Source organism: Lepidochelys olivacea (genome assembly GCF_965140295.1).
Source record: "Lepidochelys olivacea isolate rLepOli2 genome assembly, chromosome: 9".
NCBI lineage: Eukaryota > Metazoa > Chordata > Testudines > Cheloniidae > Lepidochelys > Lepidochelys olivacea.
In genome coordinates this window covers 41,508,114-41,531,027 of record NC_140419.1, presented here as the reverse complement: position 1 = coordinate 41,531,027, position 22,914 = coordinate 41,508,114, and the positions used below count along the sequence as shown (strand labels likewise).

The 22,914-nt window shown below is 44.4% G+C and overlaps 1 protein-coding gene across 1 annotated transcript in view; it reads right to left on the bottom strand.

The window, feature by feature from the left end:
* Window positions 1–22,914, bottom strand: part of NMNAT3 (nicotinamide nucleotide adenylyltransferase 3) — a 74,285-nt gene that overhangs the window by 33,500 nt on the left and 17,871 nt on the right. The window contains exon 2 of the mRNA XM_084638470.1: window positions 15,405–15,556. Within this exon, the coding sequence (XP_084494596.1) occupies window positions 15,405–15,516 (112 nt within the window). The 5' untranslated portion in view covers window positions 15,517–15,556. The remainder of the gene's footprint in view (window positions 1–15,404; window positions 15,557–22,914) is intronic.

The following is a 22,914-nucleotide window of genomic DNA, read 5'->3' as shown; positions in this document are numbered from 1 at the left end:
GGGAGCAGACATTTTCCTTTACTGCATTACGGCTGCTGGTTTAAATACATTACAACTCCCAGACAAAAAAACAAACCTTTCTCAGGCAACATGTACTCTTTCACCCTAGACCTGATGTGGGCGATTTCCACTAAATATCCAGAGTTGCTCAGTGTCAATTAAGGGAAATTCCTTGTGCACTGGGATACAGGTTTAGTACAGGAAAGGACCCCTAAATTTATTAGTAGGCAATGGAGAGCTGGTGACTGATGTCCAGAGGCCTTTTGCAAGTGCAGCAGGCAGGACCTAACCTGAAAGGGGGAAGGAACAGATTTAGTGAGTGCTCCTCACTCCCTTGGTCACTTGGTGGCAGAGAAGGCGGAAGAGAGACAGGACAAGTGAGATGCTGGAAAGTTGCATGCTGCCTAAACCACAAGGAGCTACACAGAAGAGCCTATCACTCTAACATGTGACAGATCTAAGAGTGGTCCCTGAGGTGCATGCGTATGCACACAGCATACACATACTGTTCTTTTCACTAGCTCGGCTAGCTGGCAACTCCTTGAGGTGGCCAGTCTGCTGGGGTTTACAGCATCAGGACAAAACAAGAATTCCTGTAAATCCCTCTAGGAGCAGCCCAAGGACATTCCTGGTTTTGGTGGGATACAGGGTCGCCCTATTCATTTAAAATCCACCTGAGATTACTTTGTCCATTCACATTAATGCAGCATAGTGCATGATCACAGCAGACAGGAGCTGGGTTTGGGAGGATTTGGGTGATTTTGGGAAGAGGGAGAGCACAGAGTCAATTTTTTTTTCTTCACTTCAATGAGGCTACTCACAGTGCGTAGAGTTAATCCCATGTAAATCTTTGCACAAACAGCCTATATCAAAATTTTACTATTTTTTTTTATTACACACAGACACACAAACACCCTTTGTTCACAACGGAAATGCAGGTTTCAGAGTAGCAGCCCTGTTAGTCTGTCTCTGCAAAAAGAACAGGAATGCTTGTGGCACCTTAGAGACTAGCAAATTTATTAAAGCATAAGCTTTCGTGGGCTACAGCCCACTTCATCGGTTACATAGAATGGAACATATAGGTATCATAACATCCAAAAACCGGTGAGAGAACACTTCAACCTCTCTGGCCACTCAGTAAAAGATTTAAGGGTGGCAATTTTGCAACAGAAAAGCTTCAAAAACAGACTCCAATGAGAAACTGCTGAGCTTGAATTAATATACAAACTAGATACCATTAACTTGGATTTGAATAGAGACTGGGAGTGGCTGGGTCATTACACATATTGAATCTATTTCCCTATATTAAGTATCCTCACACCTTCTTGTCAACTGTCTAAATAAGCCATCTTAATTATCACTACAAAAATTTTTTTCTCCTGCTGATAATAGCTCATCTTAATTAATTAGCCTCTTACAGTTTGTATGGCAACTTCCACCTTCTGTGTGTGTGTGTGTGTGTGTGTGTGTGTGTGTATTCTTACTATATGCTCCATTCTATGCATCCGATGAAGTGGGCTATAGCCCACAAAAGCTTATGCGCTAATAAATTTGTTCGTCTCTAAGGTGCCAAAAGTACTCCTGTTTTTTTAACTGAAATACAATCACCTTCTGGGGGGCAGCTGCTCAACACCTCATAGTGAAGAATACTCATGTCCATTTGGAAATAATAAAGAGGTAATCTTGTGTTTTAATGATCAAAGTATAGATGCACAGCACACTTTAGTGAATATTTATAAAAATATTTTTATTTCTTCATTAAAAAAAACTACTAAGACACTTGCTTGGTTTTCAGAACCCAGTTACTTAATTGGATTATTTAATTTTTCTAACTATTCTTTGTCTGTGTATGACTATGCATACATTAAATCACAAAATAAAAGATTTACATTAAAGTAATGTTTATAGTTTGCCTTTAATCCACAAAAGAGTAGTAATGTTCCTTGGAGACCTTTTAGCATATTAATGTCAGTGAAATGAAAACAGTATTTTTTCAACATTCTATTTAAACCAAATTCTTTATCTTATGTAGAGATTATATTTAACTGTGTCAAGCAGTATTAGATGTCCAGTGTTTTGGCCCTACGGCCATTTGCAGAAGTTCAGATATTAGTCACCCAATACTCTTTACAAATTAAAAAGTGTTATAAAGGGATATCATTCCAGATTTATACTCATAAAACCAAAAAGGAAGAGACTGTCAAGTACAAAAAAAGACAGTGGGAGGAAGAAAAAAATTAACAGGCAAGACAACATTTTTCACTTTTGTTTCAGATAAACCTTTGGGAAGAAATAAGAAACAGCAATCCATGTGAAGAAAAACATTGAGATAGCTGTGTCATCCACACATTTAGAAAAGGAAGTAAACTACTGAGCCACTGATAAAAATGGTAGTGGAAGACCCTACACTGCAACCTTGCAAATCTCTTCACAGGTTGGGTGGGAACTCCTTAACTACCACAGATGGGTGTTAGAATAAATTCATTAACATACATGAGGTTTAAAGTTCTACACGGTGCCCATCACCATACTGAGTCTAGTCAGACATGAATCCTCCAAGCACTATATGGCTTAATCCATCTGGCTATTGTGGCCTTCGAAGCCTCTTTACCTTTAACTCGTTTGTAGTTGAGGATGAACAAGATCAAGATCTTTTTAAGGGGACAGTCCTTAGATAAACAGAGTGCTTTTCACACATCAAGTTTATAATAAAAATTATTTTCCATTCATATCGCAATTTTCACACCACATTTTCTCAAAACACCACCCCCACTTATATAGGGTCTTTTGGATTTGGACAGAAGAAAGGAAAAGCAGCATCTTGTGATCTGTGAAAAACAGTGTTTTGTTTGGGAATGAAGCATGAAACCTCCATCCTAAAAATAACTGTGAATAATAAAGGTATTGTGGTTCCATTTATGAACCACTGAATGCAGGCAGTGGCAGGAAAGCGACAGGCAGAAAAAGAAAAGAAAAATAAGGCCTACAGTAGGGTTGCAATAGAGAGGATGATAAAAGTTTTGGAGCAGCAAACCAACATGCTGCAGTACCTCATAATGCTGCAGACTGAGCACATGTGTGCAAGCCCTCCCCTTCAACACATTCAGAACTCCCCAAACTCCACCCGTGCATTCCTTTCTGTATTCTGGGACTTCTCACTTTCCCGGGCACCCCACCCCGCAGACATCTTCACAAACGATAGTTGGACTTATGCTCAGCTCTGAAAGTCGGCCCTCCCCTAGTACCTCCTCTCCCCTGAGAATGTGCATTTTTCTGTATGTGTGTGCTGTTGTGGTTTTTTTGTTTTGCAATAAACGCAAAGTTATTTGAAAGATAAGCACTCTTTATTTGTTTCCATGCAAGTTATGCTAGCAAAAGGCATCAGCAAATACAGAAGCACTGTAATCTTTTGCTTACATTGAATCCTTGGCCTGAACAATTGCAAGTGCTTCTTGGCCTAACAAAACTCAACTTCATTAAGCATTGCCGTCCCAAGCATAGCAAAAAATGTTACTGGTTCTCATCTTCCAAGTGTTGCCTCGAAGCCTCCCTGATTTGAATTGCCCCCTGTTATGCCCCTCTAATAGCTCCGGTATCTGGCTGCTCAAAAGCAGCAGCCAAACATTCTGCCTCAGCAGTCCACCCCTGAGCAAACTTTTCGCCCTTCCCCTCACAAATATTATGCAACATGCAGCAATGACTATGGGAATATTTTCCTCACTGAGGTCTAACCTCCCATAAAGGCATCACCTGCGGGCCTTTAATCTACCAAATGCACATTCTATGGTCATCCTGCACCTACTCAGCCTATTGTTAAATCACTCCTTACTGCTATCTAGGTTTTCCCGTGTACGGCTTCATGAGCCATGGCATTAAGGGGTACGCCAGGTCTCCCAAGATCCCTGTGGGCATTTTGACATCCCCTATGGTGATCTTCTGGTCTGGAAAGAAAGCCCCTGCTTTCTGTAAAGGCTGGTGTTCCTGAAGATACGTGCATTATGCACCTTCTCGGACCACCACGTATTGATGTCAGTGAAACGGCTGTGGTGATGGACAAGCATCTGCAACACCATGGAGAAGTCCCCCTTCCTTTTGATGTATTCCATCGCAAGGTTATCCAGAGCCAAAATTGGAATATGCATGCCATCTATCACTCTTCTGCAGTTACGGAAACCCATTTCTGCAAAGCTCTCCACTATTTCATGCACGTTGCCAAGAGTCATGGTCTCTCACTGCAGGATGCGATTAATGGCCCTGCACACTTGCGTTAACGCAGCCCCAACAGTTGACTTCCCCATTCCAAACTGATTCATGACCGAACGGTAGCAGTCTGGAGTAGCCAGCTTCCACACTGCAATCGCCATGCGCTTCTCCACCGTGAGGGCAACTCTCATTTGGGTGTCCCTGAACCGCAGGGCTGGGGTGAGCTCAGCACACAGTTCCAGGAAGGTGGCTTTCTGCATCCAAAAGTTCTGCAGCCACTGCTCATCATCCCAGACCTGCATAACTATGTGATTCCACCACTCAGTGCTAGTTTCCCGAGCATGACATTCCACCATGTTCACTTGTTGCATGAATGTCAAAAGCAATCTAATTTTGCTCCTATCCATGTCGGACAGCACCTCAGACAACCGTGATTCCTGTTGACTTTGGAGCTTCAACACTAACTCCATTGCCATTCACCACAGGCGCTGACTCCATGGGTGCTCTGGGGCTGGAGCACCCACGGGGAAAAACTGGTGGGTGCTTTGCACCCACTGGCAGCCAAGCTCCCTGCCCCACCCCAGCTCACCTCACCTCCGCCTCCTCCCCTGAGCGCGCCGCGTCCCTGCTTCTCCTCCCAGCACTTGCTGCCGAAAACAGCTTTTTCGCGATGTAACAAGCTGTGGGAGGGAGGGGGGAGAAGCAGGAACATGACGCGCTCAGGGGAAGAGGTGGGGCCAGGCCGGGGATTTGGGAAAGGAGTCCAATAGGGGCAGGGAGGGGGTTGAGTTGGGGCGGGGAAGGGGTTGGAATGGGGACGGGGCAGGGGTGGAGTCAAGGCGGGGCCGGGGGTGGGAAGAACCGAAGACATGAACCAAAGACAGAAATTTACGGAATGCTGGGACAGAAAGCAATGCATCGTGGGACACTGAGCCCGGACCCATGATGCACTGCGATCCTCTCTGCCTTCCCACAACACCTACTGGCAGAAAGTGGAGAGCTGAACTGTGGGATAGCTACCCACCGTGTATTGCTCTCACTATCGATGTGACTGCCCCAAGTGTGGATGTGCAATGCTGACAGCGTATGACAGTGTGAACATGCAACAATGATTTTCTTTAAATGCTTTTTGATCATTGACCAAACTCCCGGTGACAAAACTCTGCCAATGTAGACATAACCTTAGAGAGCATTTCTCTTTTAAAACAGTCTCTGACGCCTTTTCTCTTCTTGTGTTTCCACTTGGAAATTTCTAGGCTCCAGTGCTCATCAGCTTCTGGGCAGAGTCATTCAAAGACACTGACCCTGCTAGCTACAAACCCATTGTTCAGCTGGGGTAGAGCAATTCAGTGTTGATGGCCTTTAATGACTCTGTCACTGCTTCCTAGACACAGACTGTCCATTAGGTGTCAAGTGTCAAGAATGAACACTGAAAGCCACACTACAGGTTTCATTCAGACTGGAGGCTGACATGTAACAAGACATTCACTACAGACAGACATCATCTTCCTTTCCAAATGCAAACAGACGGACATCGTACCAAAAGGACTGAAGGTAAAAAATCCATGACAATCTACATACCACACAGACTATGCTGACAGCTTGTGCCACACGCTCTCAAAGAAACTGCGGAATCACCTGATCAACATCCTCTACAGCAAACAGGGACAGATTAAGAATGAGCTCTCAAAAATGGATACTCTCATAAAAAACCAACCTTCCACACAAACTTCCTCGTGGCTGGATTTTACTAAAACTAGACAAGCCATTTACAACGCACACTTTGCTTCTCTACAAAAGAAAAAGGACACTAAACTTTCTAAACTACTACATGCTACAAGGGGCCACAGCAATGGTTCCCTCAACCCACCCAGCAATATTGTTAACCTATCCAACTATACTCTCAGCCCAGCAGAAGCAGCTGTTCTATCTCGGGGCCTTTCCTTCTGCCCCTCCACCCCCACGAACATGATACAGTTCTGTGGTGACCTAGAATCCTATTTTCGACGTCTCCGACTCAAGAAATATTTCCAAAATACCTCTGAACAACATACTAATCCACAGAGACCTCCCTACCAACACTACAGAAAGAAGGATTCTAGATGGATTCCTCCTGAAGGTCGAAACAGCAGACTGGACTTCTACATAGAGTGCTTCCGCCGACGTGAACGGGCTGAAATTGTGGAAAAGCAGCATCACTTGCCCCATAACCTCAGCCGTGAGGAACACAATGCCACCCACAGCCTCAGAAACAACTCTGACATCATAATCAAAAAGGCTGACAAAGGAGGTGCTGTTGTCATCATGAATAGGTCGGAATATGAACAAGAGGCTGCTCGGCAGCTCTCCAACACGAGTTTCTACAAGCCACTACCCTATGATCCCACTGAGAGTTACCAAAAGCAACTACAGCATTTGCTCAAGAAACTTCCTGAAAAAGCACAAGATCAAATCCGCACAAACACACCCCTGGAACCCCGACCTGGGATATTCTATCTACTACCCAAGATCCATAAAACTGGAAATCCTGGGCGCCCCATCATCTCAGGCATTGGCACCCTGACAGCAGGATTGTCTGGCTATGTAGACTCCCTCCTCAGGCCCTACGCTACCAGCACTCCCAGCTACCTTCGAGACACCACTGACTTCCTAAGGAAACTTCAATCCATCGGTGATCTTCCTGATAACACCATCCTGGCCACTATGGATGTAGAAGCCCTCTACACCAACATTCCACACAAAGATGGACTACAAGCCGTCAGGAACACTATCCCCGATAATGTCACGGCTAACCTGGTGGCTGAACTTTGTGACTTTGTCCTTACCCATAACTATTTCACATTTGGGGACAATGTATACCTTCAGATCAGCGGCACTGCTATGGGTACCCGCATGGCCCCACAGTATGCCAACATTTTTATGGCTGATTTAGAACAACGCTTCCTCAGCTCTCGTCCCCTAAAGCCCCTACTCTACTTGCGCTATATTGATGACATCTTCATCATCTGGACCCATGGAAAAGAAGCCCTTGAGGAATTCCACCATGATTTCAACAATTTCCATCCCACCACCAACCTCAGCCTGGTCCAGTCCACACAAGAGATCCACTTCCTGGACACTACAGTGCTAATAAACGATGGTCACATAAACACCACCCTATACCGGAAACCTACTGACCGCTATTCCTACCTGCATGCCTCCAGCTTTCACCCTGACCACACCACACGATCCATCGTCTACAGCCAAGCTCTGCGATACAACCGCATTTGCTCCAACCCCTCAGACAGAGACAAACACCTACAAGATCTCTGTCAAGCTTTCTTACAACTACAATACCCACCTGCAGAAGTAAAGAAACAGATTGATAGAGCCAGAAGAGTTCCCAGAAGTTACCTACTACAGGACAGGCCTAACAAAGAAAATAACAGAACGCCACTAGCCGTCACCTTCAGCCCCCAACTAAAACCCCTCCAACGCACTATTAAGGATCTACAACCTATCCTAAAGGATGACCCAACACTCTCACAAATCTTGGGAGACAGGCCAGTCCTTGCCTACAGACAGCCCCGCAACCTGAAGCAAATACTCACCAACAACCACATACCACACAACAGAACCACTAACCCAGGAACTTATCCTTGCAACAAAGCCCGTTGCCAACTGTGCCCACATATCTATTCAGGGGACACCATCACAGGGCCTAATAACATCAGCCACACTATCAGAGGCTCGTATACCTGCACATCCACCAATGTGATATATGCCATCATGTGCCAGCAATGCCCCTCTGCCATGTACATTGGTCAAACTGGACAGTCTCTACGTAAAAGAATAAATGGACACAAATCAGATGTCAAGAATTATAACATTCATAAACCAGTCGGAGAACACTTCAATCTCTCTGGTCACGCAATCACAGACATGAAGGTCGCTATCTTAAAACAAAAAAACTTCAAATCCAGACTCCAGCGAGAAGCTGCTGAATTGGAATTCATTTGCAAATTGGATACTATTAATTTAGGCTTAAATAGAGACTGGGAGTGGCTGAGTCATTATGCAAGGTAGCCTATTTCCTCTTGTTTTTTCCTACCCCCCGCCCCCGCCCCTGATGTTCTGGTTTAACTTGGATTTAAACTTGGAGAGTGGTCAGTTTGGATGAGCTATTACCAGCAGGAAAGTGAGTTTGTGTGTGTATGGGGGTGGGGGGGATGTGAGAAAACCTGGATTTGTGCTGGAAATGGCCCACCTTAATTATGCACATTGTAGGGAGAATGGTCACTTTGGATGAGCTATTACCAGCAGGAGAGTGAGTTTGTGTGTGTGGTTTTTGGGAGGGGGATGAGGGGGTGAGAGAACCTGGATTTCTGCAGGAAATGGCCCAACTTTATTATCATGCACATTGTGTAAAGAGTTGTCACTTTGGATGGGTTATCACCAGCAGGAGAGTGAATTTGTGTGGGGGGGTGGAGGGTGAGAAAACCTGGATTTGTGCTGGAAATGGCCCACCTGATAATCACTTTAGATAAGCTATTACCAGCAGGACAGTGGGGTGGGAGGAGGTATTTTTTCATATTCTCTGTGTATATAAAGTCTGCTGCAGTTTCCACGGCATGCATCCGATGAAGTGAGCTGTAGCTCACGAAAGCTCATGCTCAAATAAATTGGTTAGTCTCTAAGGTGCCACAAGTACTCCTTTTCTTTTTGCGAATACAGACTAACACGGCTGTTACTCTGTAACCCAAAATAGAACTCATAAGATGACATAGACATGTTCCACAATCTGTCATAGTTACTGTCTCATCACCCAACAGTAGGTAACGATAAAGTGGCACAAGGTAGATGAGGGAGTAATGAGAACAGAAGGGGCAGTGAGTTTGAAGTCTCCAAACTTTGAGTTCAGTGCGTGATGAGACGCTGTTTTTGGAACAGAGCTAGGAATGGAGAGAACTAGATGAGAGAAGGCATCACATTCTGGGGTGCAATCCAGACCAGTGTGGGGCTGTGTCACCAGCTGCTCTGTAACTGTGGGCGCCACACAATGTTTTGCTCCTGTAGCTCCCGACCTGTGCTGCTCATAACTAGTCTATTAAGATGCAGGTCACACCCTGGGTGTCTGTGTATAGCTGCAGCCCTGATCCTGCAGTTCGCAAACAACACACCAGTCACACTCTAGCTTCCACAAGCCTTGGTTACCAGGGTAATCCCAACACACTCCCAGTCTTGGATTTTCCCCAAAACGTGTGTTCTGCAAAGTCGAGCCCTTTTCTGGACAATTCAGATATTACGAGTCATTGCCCCACGTAAAGAGTCAATATTCAACAGTTTGTTGCCTTAACTGAAGTTACCAAACAGTTCAGTTTATGCACAGCACTGGACTGGTTTGGATTAAAAAAAACAATCAAGTTTATTATCAAAAGATGATATATTGAATGAACTTCAAAGCCTAAGAGATAAAGTTAGAAATGGTTATGAGCAATTAAAAGTGAAAATACACATAAGAGCCTAAAACTTAATCTATCAAGTTTTGGTTCAAGGTCTTGTTTATGATGGCCTTTTTCATGCCCAGTCTTCCAGCAAGATGGAGACTGACCTTTTTCTTTGCCAGGATCTCTTCCATAGACCCAAAAGCGCTGGTGCCTTTGTCTTCTTAGGTGAGAGAGATGACTTGGAGTTCTCCTCTTTCTTTTATAGTCCAGTGAATCTTTGAAGTGGATTTTTCTGAGGGTTTCCCTTGAAAGTAAAGTATATTTAAGCAGAGACTGCCCTCTTTTCACCCCATTGTGTTTGCTAAAATGAAAATTGTTCTGTTTCATGCGATCTCCTCCCCCTGCTATCTTGAAGGTCCCTTTTATTACTTATATGTAAATTGAAGTAAGCAGACATTCCTTGGACCTGTCTAACAATATTTGCATAGGCAGGGCTGTCTGGTTTTGAACGTTTGCTAATAATATCATACAGGGGGTATTCATAACTTTACATATCACCATATCAACCACTGAATTATTAGTTCTCAAACGATACCCTCACAAGCCATATTTTGTACAAAGATTATTACAATGGTGTTGTGGCAGGACCAGCTCGCTCTTGCCTCTGCTCAAGCCCACAAACAGCGTAGAGCCCTTTTTGCTGGTAAAACACCCCATGCACTTTATTAACAATATTTGTTTCCACCACCCTTACACACCAAATAGCCTTAACCCCTACAGTCCTAGGGAGCGTAAGGCAAGGAGGGGAGAGAGATCTCTCTCTCCAGGGTATCTTTTTGCAACCCCCTTTCCCATATGGCCTTTTAGTTCTCAGCCCATCAATTAGGCACAGCTCTTCTTAATAAGGTCTGCTCTAGTAATCCGTTAAGAGTTGTAGTGGCTCAGCTGCTGTTGCCCAGCACTCTGTCACAGGTGTGTAGTGTGGTGAATACAAGGGTGCTTTCGGTCACAGAAGGACAGAGCAACATTATGATATTATAGTCCTCTATTGATGGATTATTAGCTACTAGTAATAAATGTAAGAAGGGCCTCTATAATCAACATATTGCACCAGAATATATGGAAAAAAACCAGGATATATCAGAGACACAAAGAGGAAAAAAAATCTCTAATATCATCTGATAAACATGAAGAGCTAGGAGACAAGTTGATTTCACTCCTGTGTGTCATGGACATGCTTTTTGTAAGTTTTTGAGGCATCATGCATGGAGTACATCTGAAAAATGGGGACAAGGCAGCAATCATACTTTGCCAAGAAGCAGCAGCAAGGTGTGAATAGTAAGTAATACTGGTTACAATAAAGCCTTTACACACGTGTACAAGTTGTAAACTCTAGTGGTTCCCAACTGGTATTGCTGGCACTCTCTCTTGGGTGTCACCTCCCTCTTGAACAATGTCCTAACACAACAGCAACCATCTCATCTTCTTTCAGTCCATTTTCTTTCATTCCCCCCGGCCCCTTCTTTCTTTCCTTTCTTCCTCATTTTTTTTCTTCTGACTCTTCTCCTCTCAATAACTTCTCTGTTAACTCCAATCCTCCAGTCTCCTGAAGACTATATGCTTCAGGGTGAGAGGGGAATCCACTGAGGGGAATCCAGAGGAAAGTCACATGTGCAGAAATGAGAGGCCATCAAAGCCTGCAGTCTTTTACATGCCAGCTACTCCTGCAGCCAGTTACCCTAGGGGCCACAATGGGAGCTTTACCATGCAACAACATGTTTACGGCATGTGCTGGGTGAATGGATCTGGGGTCCCTGCAGCTTCACTGATCTTCACTGTTCTTCTCTTTGGTCCTCCACTCCTCTTGAGCTTGTCTGGAGCACCCAGGTAGGAGACACCAACCAACAGAAGATATACAAACCAGAATACTATCAAAAATATTTCAAAACACCAAATGTCAGGCAGCTTCTAGAATTGGCTTTTCTCACTGTCTACTGAAACCGTGTGAATTCATACAAACTATAAAGATGGCAGGGGAACATGAGCATCTGACAGAATTAGCATTAACAGATTGTGCCAAAACCCTTTTTCACAATCAGCACAAGTTCCAAAAGACACTTGCAGAACAAGGAGCTGTATCACATATGGAAAAAAATCTACGTATGAGGATTCATGACAAGTCAAATATGGTTTCACTTGAGAAAAGATAAAATGCAGACTAAGAGATGCATTATTCTCATAGCTATTCAGTGGTGTATAGACACATCTACTGCATTTATGAAGTGATTTCATAAGACTTGTCTACTGATATTAACGAAAGGATGAATCTCCTGACATCTGCGGATAAGAATGCAGTTATCACTGAAGATCTAAAAGGAACTCAATAAAATACCATTCCTAAAGTGGGAAAGTATACGAAATAGGAATATAGAGACTGCATTTGAAACTGAAGAGATGTGCAAAAAGATGGAAAAAAATTACCAGAGATGATGTCAGTTATGTTACATAGTGATTACATAATTACACGGGTGATTCATGCCATTCATAACAGAGAAGCGGGACTGTGAAGAGAAATTGAACCATACTATTGCATAACTGCTATATAGCTCATCTGACTCATCATTGAGCATACACAGCCAGGTAGCATCATTAACCAAAAATGCTTTCTTCTACCTTCAGCTTGCTAACAACTTCACACCTTCTGAAGAAGGACCATGCTACAGAGTCCTTAACATTTGTTACTCAGAGAGAGCATTATTACAACTCCTGTATCTGTGTCTGAAGATGGAAGCAATGCAAAATACAGCAGACCATGGTCCCCCTTTAGTGAAACAGGCCTCTGTGGCACAGCATCACTGAGCTCCGACCCCGCCACAGGTTTCCAGTCTGGTTCTAGGTCATGGTCCTCATCTTCCAAGCCATCAATCGATCAGGACTCAGCTACTTCAGCAAGCACATCTCTATGCACATCCTGCCCAGATATCTTCACTCCTCTGGAACAATGCAGCAGACAAAGTGAAGGACAAAGCATTTAAGCTTTCTGGGTAGAGGGATTCTACTGTGAAATGAGCTTCTGGAGGAAACTAACTCGGACTGTGACAAGTGTCTAGGGCATGCTGCCAGACCCTTCTCTTAGAGAGTTCCCCATCACAGCCAGAATGACTTAAAAATGTCTATCTATCTATCTGGTTACCTCAAGTAAAACTTGCCATAGCCCTGGGAGAAGATTCCACAAAGCTATTCGTATGCAGATCTAATTTACCTGGGAAGCACTTAGAAAGCACAGTCATGGTGCTACAGAAAACCATGACAGAGATAAAGATTACCCCCTTATTGCTTAGACTATTTATATTAGAAAATCTGTATGCATTAACAGGAGATACACTTAGATGGTCACCATCATAATAGTAAATTAAATAAGTGAACAACAGGTCTATTTGCTTTAACAGAAAGATGTACAATACAATGTGCATTACTCAATTACCTGTGCTGGCACTTGTCATAAATATAAAAGGGAAGGCTAACCACCTTTAAATCCCTCCTGGCCAGAGGAAAAACCCTTTCACCTGTAAAGAGTTAAGAAGCTAAGATAACCTCGCTGGCACCTGACCAAAATGACCAATGAGAAGACAAGATGCTTTCAAAGCTGGAGGGGGAGAAAAAACAAAGGGTCCTGTCTGTGTTTGTGATGCTTTTGCTGGGACCAGAGCAGGAATGCAGGTCAGAACTCTTGTAAAGAGTTAGTAAGCAATCTAGTTAGATATGCGTTAGATTCTGTTTTGTTTGAATGACTGATAAAATAAGTTTTGCTGAATGGAATGTATATTCCTGTTTTTGTATCTTTTTGTAATTTAAGGTTTTGCCTAGAGGGATTCTCTATGTTTTGAATCTGACAACCCTGTAAAGTATTTAAGGTATTTTACAGAGGTGATTCTTTTACTTTTTCTTTAATTAAAATTCTTCTTTTAAGAACCTGATTTCTTTTTCATTGTTCTAAGATTCAAGGATCTGGGTCTGTGTTCACCTATGCAAAAAGGTGAGGATTTTTATCAAGCCTTCCCCAGGAATGGGGGTGTAGGGCTTGGGGGGGATTTCGGTGGGAAAGACGTTTCCAAGTGGGCTCTTTCCCTTTTCTTTGTGTAACACTTTGGTGGTGGCAGCTTTTAACCTAAGCTGGTAAGAATAAGCTTAGGGGGTCTTTCATGCAGGTCCCCACATCTGTACCCTAGAGTTCAGAGTGGGGAAGGAACCTTGACAGCACTGATTAAATGAAAAAGTAAAAAAAAACAAGTTACATCCCTCACAATACCAATCACCAAACATTAGCCCACTAACCCCACAACTTATCACACTGACACAACAACAGCCTAACTCATTCAATTTCAATTCAACAACACTATCACACATCAAAGAACTGACTGTCACATTGCAAAGCAAAACTTTCATTTCAATCTTCCAAAGGTACATTTCTAATAAAATTTGGGCTAAATTGTTATTTAACAATCTGCCAGAGAAGACCAGGGAATGAACTGTGATTCAGACAGTCATAATTCATTTCCAGGTTCAGTCCTAGCTTCAGGGAAAGCAATCAGCTACTGGCCTGTTACAGTATCAGATTGTTTCCCACTTCACACCACCTCAGCCGTGCTGCCTGCCATATTGGAGCAGATGACCCACTCCTACCCCTGCCCAACCTCTCTCTGTCCAACTGTACAGCAGGGGCAGCAGTAACCCAAAAGAAGGGAAGCCCACTTCAAACCTCCTTTAACTATTTAGTTCTGGTGCTCCTAGATGATTGAAACCCTTTAGTACAACAAAGGCAGCTTAGCAATTCTCCATCCAGAAAACCACTCAGTTTCCTCTTAAAGCATGCTATTAGCATGCAATTGCTGCTCTCTAACCAATGCAGGTTAGCAGCATTTCTGGATCCCCATGTTTGACCAAACAATTCCTGCTACTGCTATTCTCCAACCACTTTCAAATGCCTTATCTCCCTACCCATTCTTTCCCTCCCGCACACTTCTTTATCCCCACTCCCTGACAATTTCTGGGAGAAAGCACTCAGGAATTAAGAATTAATCAATTTTAGGATTCTTTCCTTCCTAGCAGTACTGTGCTGCTTCAGATTCTTGCTTTCTTTTAGACTGCTGATTCTCTAGGCCACTACCCACTTCCGCTTAGCTGCTGAGACTTCCTAGCTTGCTGAAATTTTGACCTCCTGTCCCTCATGTAGACTGTTTTGCTAGAGGAGGAAAGTTCTACCCTTTAACGAATATGCGTAATGAGTAATTAAACTCACTTTTTTCCCCTTCCCAGTTTTGCCTGGTAGTCAAAACTGCAAACTATACCATTTCTTCATATAAAATTACATCATCATAAAACTGCAAAATTTCAACATAAATGCTTCTTCTCCATTCCAAAGAACGGTGCACTTTCACCGGAACCAGCCTGCAGCAAATTTCGAAATCTGCAAATGAGATCTTAAAACTGTTTACAAAACTATCTGCACTTGTGCGAACACCTTGTTATGAAATCTCCACAATTGGTAACCAGACTCAACAGGAGGAGGTAACAACATTAGGATTTCTTTATTGAACATTCCATCAAGTGTGTTATCAAAGACTCATACTTAATTAGCAAAAAATAATACCATGAAAATGAGAAAATGTTAAAATGACACCCAATCAGCCCTTAGTTCCGAGACTGGAAAATCCAACCTTCCTTTCAAATACTCCATGTTCCCCAAGAGGGCTGCACAAACTCCATCCTACTGACCTGTTTGATGAAGGTGATCTCTAGCCAGCTCAAATAAACGCATGTGCATGTTTGTGATGGGGTTAAAGGAGCCACACGCAAGGAGAACAAGAGGTAGCCGGCTCTTCATCATGACCGATACTGCACACCAAGATCTTGACCGGCATTTCACCCTAAAGGAAAAATAACTATTAAAATAACTCTTGCCTCAGAGAGGTATTCCACAGCTGTTTCTCACAATAATAAATAATGAATTACCATTTTCAGAACTGCCCATCATTGGAACATTAGTAAAATGTCAAGAGATCAGCAGACAGCACCATCAGAATATATGCCAGGTGAGTATTAAATCAAAACACCCTATATTTGTACAGAAATTAAATCTATGGACACACCCCTAATAATGTTCTGGAAACAGAAAAGTTAGGAAAGTAATGCTACCAGAAAATAAAAGGTCTTCTGAACAAAATAATTGCTCTTGAGAGCGATCACCAAAACCTTCATGATCTTAATGTTTTTTACAAAACATACATTTTTGCATCATGACAGGTTTCAGAGTAGCAGCCGTGTTAGCCTGTACTCGCAAAAAGAACAGGAGTACTTGTGGCACCTTGGAGACTAACAAATTTATTTGAGCATAAGCTTTCGTGAGCTCACACACACCCAGCCCTCTGACCTGACCCCTGCACCCCCCACACAACCCAGCCTCCTGCCCTGACTCTGCACCCCCCACAACCCCAGCCCTGACTCCTGCACCCCCCACATACCCAGCCCCCTCATGCCCCATGTCCTAACTCTTGCACCCCCCACATTCCCATCCCCACCCCTTGCACCAAATGGGAGCTTCCCAGGTAAGCACTCCACACCCAAACCTCTTGCCCCAACCCTGAGCCCCCTCCTTCATTCTAGCTCCTGGCCAGACCCTGCACCCCAACCCCCAGCCCTGTGCTCAGTGCACTCCCACCCTCCGCTCAGTGCAGAGAGAGAGGAAGAGAATGGGCTAGAACCAGGGAGAAGATAGGTACCCACTCTATGTGGGTAGGGCCGGGATCCCAGACCGGCAGCGGGCTAAGCGGGGCTGGCAGCCAGAACCCTGGCTGGCAGGAGCCGGTGGACTGAACCCCAGACCAGCAGCGGGTTGAGTGGCAGCAGGCTGAGCCGCTCAGCCCCTTGCCAGCCAGGGTCCTGGCCGCCGGCCCCGCTCAGCCTGCTGCTAGCCTAGTTGAACGGAACCCCAGGCTGGCAGCGGGCTGAGTGGGCCAGCAGCATAAGATCAGCATTTAAATTTAATTTTAAATGAAGCTTCTTAAATATTTTGAAACTCTTTTTTACTTTACATATGACAATAGTTTAGTTATAGAACATATAGACTTATAGAGAGAGACCTTCTAAAAACGTTAAAATGTATTAATGGCACGCAAAACCTTAAATTAAAGTGAATAAATGAAGACTCGGCACACCTCAAAGGTTGCCAACCCCTGATCTAGACCATCCCTGACAGGCATTTATCTACCCTGTTCTTAAAAATATCCAATGACGGAGATTTCACAACCTCCCTACACAATTTATTCCAGTGCTTAACCACTCTGACAGTTAGGAAGTTTTTTCTAATGTCCAAGTTAAACAGCCATTATTGCAATTTAAACCCATTGCTTCTTGTCCTATCCTCAGAGGTTAACACGAACAATTTACTCCCTCCGCCTTTTACGTACTTAAAAACTGTTATCATGTCCCCCCTCAGTCTTCTCTTCTCTAGGCTAAACAAACCCGCAGACTAGAATGGGAGAATTACTTCCTGTGCCTTGCTTACAAAACTCCTGCTAATACCAAAAAATCAATCATCATTCTGGGATATATGAATGTTACAGAGTTAAATATGCGTCAGCAGTGTAAGTGTACTCCCTATGCCATTATCTAAATCACTGATGAAGACATTGAACAGAATCGGATCCAGAACTGAGCCCTGAGGGACCCCACTTGATATGCCATTCCAGCTTGACTGTGAAGCACTGACCACTACTCTCTGGGAAGAGTTTTCCAGCCAGTTATGCACCCAACTTATTGTAGCTTCATCTAGGTTGTATTTCCCTAGTTCAGCGGTTCTCAAACTAGGGCCGCCGCTTGTTCAGGGAAAGACCCTGGTGAGTTGGACAGGTTTGTTTACCTGCCGCGTCCACAGGTTCGGCCGACTGCGGCTCCCATTGGCCGTGGTTTGCCGCTCCAGGCAAATGGGGGGTGCAGGAAGGGCAGCAGCACATCCCTTGGCCCACGCCACTTCCTGCAGCCCCTACTGGCCTGAAGCGACAAATCGTGGCCAGAGGGAGCTGCGATTGGGCGAACCTGCAGACAAGGCAGATAAAAAAAACGGCCCAGCCAGCCAGGGGCTTTCCCTGAACAAGCGGCGGCCCTAGTTTGAGAACCACTGCCTTAGTTTGTTTATAAGAAGGTTATGTAAGACAGTATCAAAAGCCTTACTAAATTCAAGATATACCACATATACCACTTCCCCCCATCCACAATGCTTGTTATCCTATCAAAGAAAGCTATTAGATTGGCTCTAGACTGTTCTCAATGGTAGCAGATGACAGAACGAGGAGTAATGGTCTCAAGTTGCAGTGGGGGAGGTTTAGATTGGATATTAGGAAAAACTTTTTCACTATGAGGGTGGTGAAACACTGGAATGCATTACCTAGGGAGGTGGTAGAATCTCCTTCCTTAGAGGTTTTTAAGGTCAGGCTTGACAAAGCCCTGGCTGGGATGATTTAACTGGGAATTGGTCCTGCTTCGAGCAGGGGGTTGGACTAGATGACCTTCTGGGGTCCCTTCCAACCCTGATATTCTATGATTCTATTATTGGTTTGACATGTTTGTCAACAAGGGTTGTAGCATGATTCAGGGATATAGTTACAGCACAGCTAGATCCATCTACACAGCAAGTCAAACCTGTGTTCAGGTTCTCCAACATGATTATTGTTGTAGTGTAGTTGACCCTTAATGATCCATAATGAGGAAGCCTCTTCTCCCCTTCACCGCCCGTTTTTACTCAGAACAGCTTAAATGTAATGATATGGCAATAAATATATTAAGCAGTACACATTTGCTGCTAATTTTTAAAGAAAACTATATAACTTGTGTTGACCCTAAAGGTCCTCCAGCAGCTGTCCCACAAGGCCCCATTCCTTGCGACAGTGATCGCTCTGGACTGGTCGCAAAACTTTAAACTTCACTGCCCCGAGGTCACAGAGAACAGATGTAATCCCTGCCCCCCATCCCCCTGCATGTTTTTGAAATGCTGAGCAAGGGGGATGTTGCTGCTTTGGGGAGCCCCCAGGTAAGCACTGCCCAGAGCCCGCCTCACTCTATCCCAACCCCCTCCCACACCCAAATTCTGCTGCTGGGGTGGGAGGAAGGTGCGTAGCCAGATAGGGAACCTGCTGGCCCTGCCAACCCCTCCCGCCAGCAGCTGCAGGGGTCCCGGGCTGCACAATGCTGCTCCCCTGACCACCAAGCACCCAGGCTTCCCTCCCCAGATACCCCCCCCCCCAAGTTTTAGTCAAGGGTAAATAGTAAAAAAGTCATGGACAGGTCACAGGCTGTGAATTTTTCTTTACTGCCCATGACCTGTCCATGACTTTTACTAAAAATACCAGTGACTAAAACGTAGCCTTAATTACTCAAAGTTTTATATTAATAAGCAATCTATTTGTCATAAAACATTTCCTGAATCTTTTTTGTTATCTGTATTGTTACAGACATACTTGCTGACATATTTGAAATAAATTACCAAAATAATTGAAACTGGCATAATTACATTGTGTTGTTTTGACAAATAAAATATGCAGAATTTTAAAATATTGTGCACAGCATTTTTAATTTTTTGGAACAGAATTCCTCAAGGAATAAAATGCCAATCCCTTCTCCACCGTTAGTGCAGCTCTCATTTTGGTGTCCCTGTCCTGGAGGGCTGGGGCAAGCCCAGCACACAGATCTAGGAATGTGGCTTTTTACATCTGAAAGTTCTGCAGCCATTGCTCGTTGACCCAAATCTACATTATGATGCAATCCCACCAATCAGTGCTCATTTCTCAGGCCCAAAAGCTGCACTCCGCCATCTGCAGCTCCAAGACCACCACTAACGACCTTGAATTGTTTTTCGCTGTCCCTCAGTAAACTGACCCCCAACGACATTCTAGGGGGGTTGTGGAATCCCCATCACTGGAGATTTTTAAGGGCAGGTTAAACACACGCCTGTCAGAAATAGTCTAGATAATACTTAGTTCTGCCATGAGTGCAGGGGACTGGAATAGATGACCTCTCAAGGTCCCTTCCAGCACAGGCGCCAGCTTCTAATTTTTCCCAGTGGTGCTCAACCCCCACTCAGCCCCAGGCCCGCTCCCACTCCACCTATTCCCCCAAGTCCCCACCCTGTCTCTTCCCACCCCTGCTCCACTCCCCCCACTTAACACACCCTGTCCCCACTCCTCCCCCTTCTTCCCTCCCAGTGCCTCCCCCACGCCACAGCGGGTGGGAGGCACTGGGAGGGAGGGGGAGGAGTTGATTGGCAGGGCCATCAGCAGGCAGGAGTGGGGGGGGGAAAGGAAGGGGAGGTTGGCTGCTGGTGGGTGCTAAGCACCAGTTAATTTTTTTCTATGGGTGCTCCAGCCATGCACAAGCACTCAGGATAAACATGCACAGTGCCGGTGCAAGTAGTCAAGTATGCACATGCCCGAGTGATTTACAAACTTCAGCAGATGTATGCCGACATAATGTGAGCTGACCAAAGTTTGTAGTGTAGATATGGCCACAGGAATAGCCCTGATTCAGCAGTCAGGGTACCTGACCCAGTGCCAACCCCTAAACACAGAACGAGGCAGGTTAGGATTTGCACTAACTGAGATAGTGTTATCCTTTCTTGAAGCTGTCTAACCATAGAGATATGCACTAATACAGGGGGTCCCTTGTATACACTGGGGTTGTGCTCTTGGAAAGGGCAATGGATACTGAAATGACATATACCAGGGAATTTTTCCCCATAAGAAATAATGGAATAAGAGGGGGATGCATTCACAACTTCACCACATCCACTTAAGACAATGTTCTTTTCGCTTAAACAGTGTAGCATTTTACAATGACAGGTTCTACAGTACACATTTTACACATAAAACATTGAAGAAAATAATGTAGAACCCTACTAATGCCGTTCAAACACACAGAACATTTTAATATAGTAAATACAATACAGTAATACAGTATAAAACAGCGTCAATTACACTAAACTTAGGTAGGATAGCTAGGTTTTCTTGGGCTGGCTTTTCCGTGGCTGGCTTTTGGTTGCAGAAGTCTTAAAAAAGGATTTTATTGACATTTGCTCTCTTGCATGAATCTCTGAACGATTGATCTCCCTGTAGCAAGCCACTGCATCATTGAGAGCCCTTCAGACTTTGGCAGACCGTTCACGAAAAGGATCACTGCTCTATATGATTTCCATCATCTCATCCAGCAATCCAAAGAAACGGGAGAATTTCTTTGTTGTCAGACTTCTGGCTTCCTGCCCTACGTCATCATCATTCTTGCTTTTTTCGGATATCCATTATTGGTCCAGCTCAATCAGTTCCTCATTTGTTCAGCATGAGACTACAACAATTCCTGTACACCCTCCTCCTCCACCTTCTTGAAGCCGACATTCTTCGCCAACTTGACAATTTCTTGCTCGAGAGCAGGAATGACATCAAATCCCACAAAGCTGTGGACAGCATCTGGCCATGCACAGCGCCAAATGCCATATATACATTGTGAAGTGACCTCTTCTATTGACGCGGCAACGTTTTCCACAACATTCAAGATGTTGTAGGACTTCCAAAACTCCTTTACACTGGGCTTTCCTTCACCGGCTGTCTCCTTAATTAGCATGGAGAACGTTCTCCGTAGGTAATAAGCCTTGACCGTGGCCGGTGGACGCAAGTACAGTACTGTACTATACTATACAAGAGGGGAACATGTTCTAATTTATATCAGTCCCGATCCGTGCAAACGACAGATATGCAAATCAGGACCAACATAAATCGGAACATGTTCCCCTATTGATGAGCGATGGATATCAGAAACAACGGATAAGTGAGAGATGTATACCAGGGACCCCTTGTATAGCTACACTGACTGCTGGATGAGGTTATTCTCAGGTGTAGACAAAGCACACATCTGCACAACTTTCTGTATGACATTAATTAACTAAAGGCTTAAAATCAAGCAGAGTTATAGCAAAGGGAACAGGATGAAGAGTGTTAACTGCCTTTTCATCTAAGCTCCTGAGAGAATCAAATGCAAGGGAAATGTTAACTTTAACTACTATTATAAAAAGGAAGGATTTGATCTCCCAGATTCGAGGCAAGATTGGGCAATTTACCTTTTCCCCAACGGGGAGTATGTCAGCTGTACTGATGGAGCTAAAGAACTGAAAAACAAATGTGCTTGTTTTAGAAACTACTGAGAAGGTTCTAGGCCTGAATGGAAATGGATCATAAGTTCAGGCAGGGAACGTCTGGGAGGGGACGGCTCCTGCCTCATACTGAGAATGAGGGGCGATCAGCAGGTTCTCTCAAGTGCTTATATACGAATGCACAAAGCCTTGGAAACAAGCAGGGAGAACTGGAGGTCCTGGTGATGTCAAGGAATTATGACTTGATTGGAATAACAGAGACTTGGTGGGATAACTCACATGACTGGAGTACTGTCATGGATGGTTATAAACTGTTCAGGAAGGACAGGCAGGGCAGAAAAGGTGGGGGAGTAGCACTGTATGTAAGGGAGCAGTATGACTGCTCAGAGCTCCGGTACGAAACTGCAGAAAAACCTGAGTGTCTCTGGATTAAGTTTAGAAGTGTGAGCAACAAGAGTGATGTAGTGGTGGGAGTCTACTACAGACCACCGGACCAGGGGGATGAGGTGGATGAGGCTTTCTTCCGGCAACTCGCAGAAGCTACTAGATCGCACACCCTGGTTCTCATGGGTGACTTTAATCTTCCTGATATCTGCTGGGAGAGCAACACAGCGGTGCACAGACAATCCAGGAAGTTTTTGGAAAGCATAGGGGACAATTTCCTGGTGCAAGTGCTAGAGGAGCCAACTAGGGGGGGAGCTTTTCTTGACCTGCTGCTCACAAACCAGGAAGAATTAGTGGGGGAAGCAAAAGTGGATGGGAATCTGGGAGGCAGTGACCATGAGTTGGTTGAGTTCAGGATCCTGACACAGGGAAGAAAGGTAAGCAGCAGGATACGGACCCTGGACTTCAGGAAAGCAGACTTCGACTCCCTCAGGGAACGGATGGGTAGGATCCCCTGGGGGACTAACATGAAGGGGAAAGGAGTCCAGGAGAGTTGGCTGTATTTCAAGGAATCCCTGTTGAGGTTACAGGGACAAACCATCCCGATGAGTCGAAAGAACAGTAAATATGGCAGGCGACCAGCTTGGCTTAACGGTGAAATCCTAGCGGATCTTAAACATAAAAAAGAAGCTCACAAGAAGTGGAAGGTTG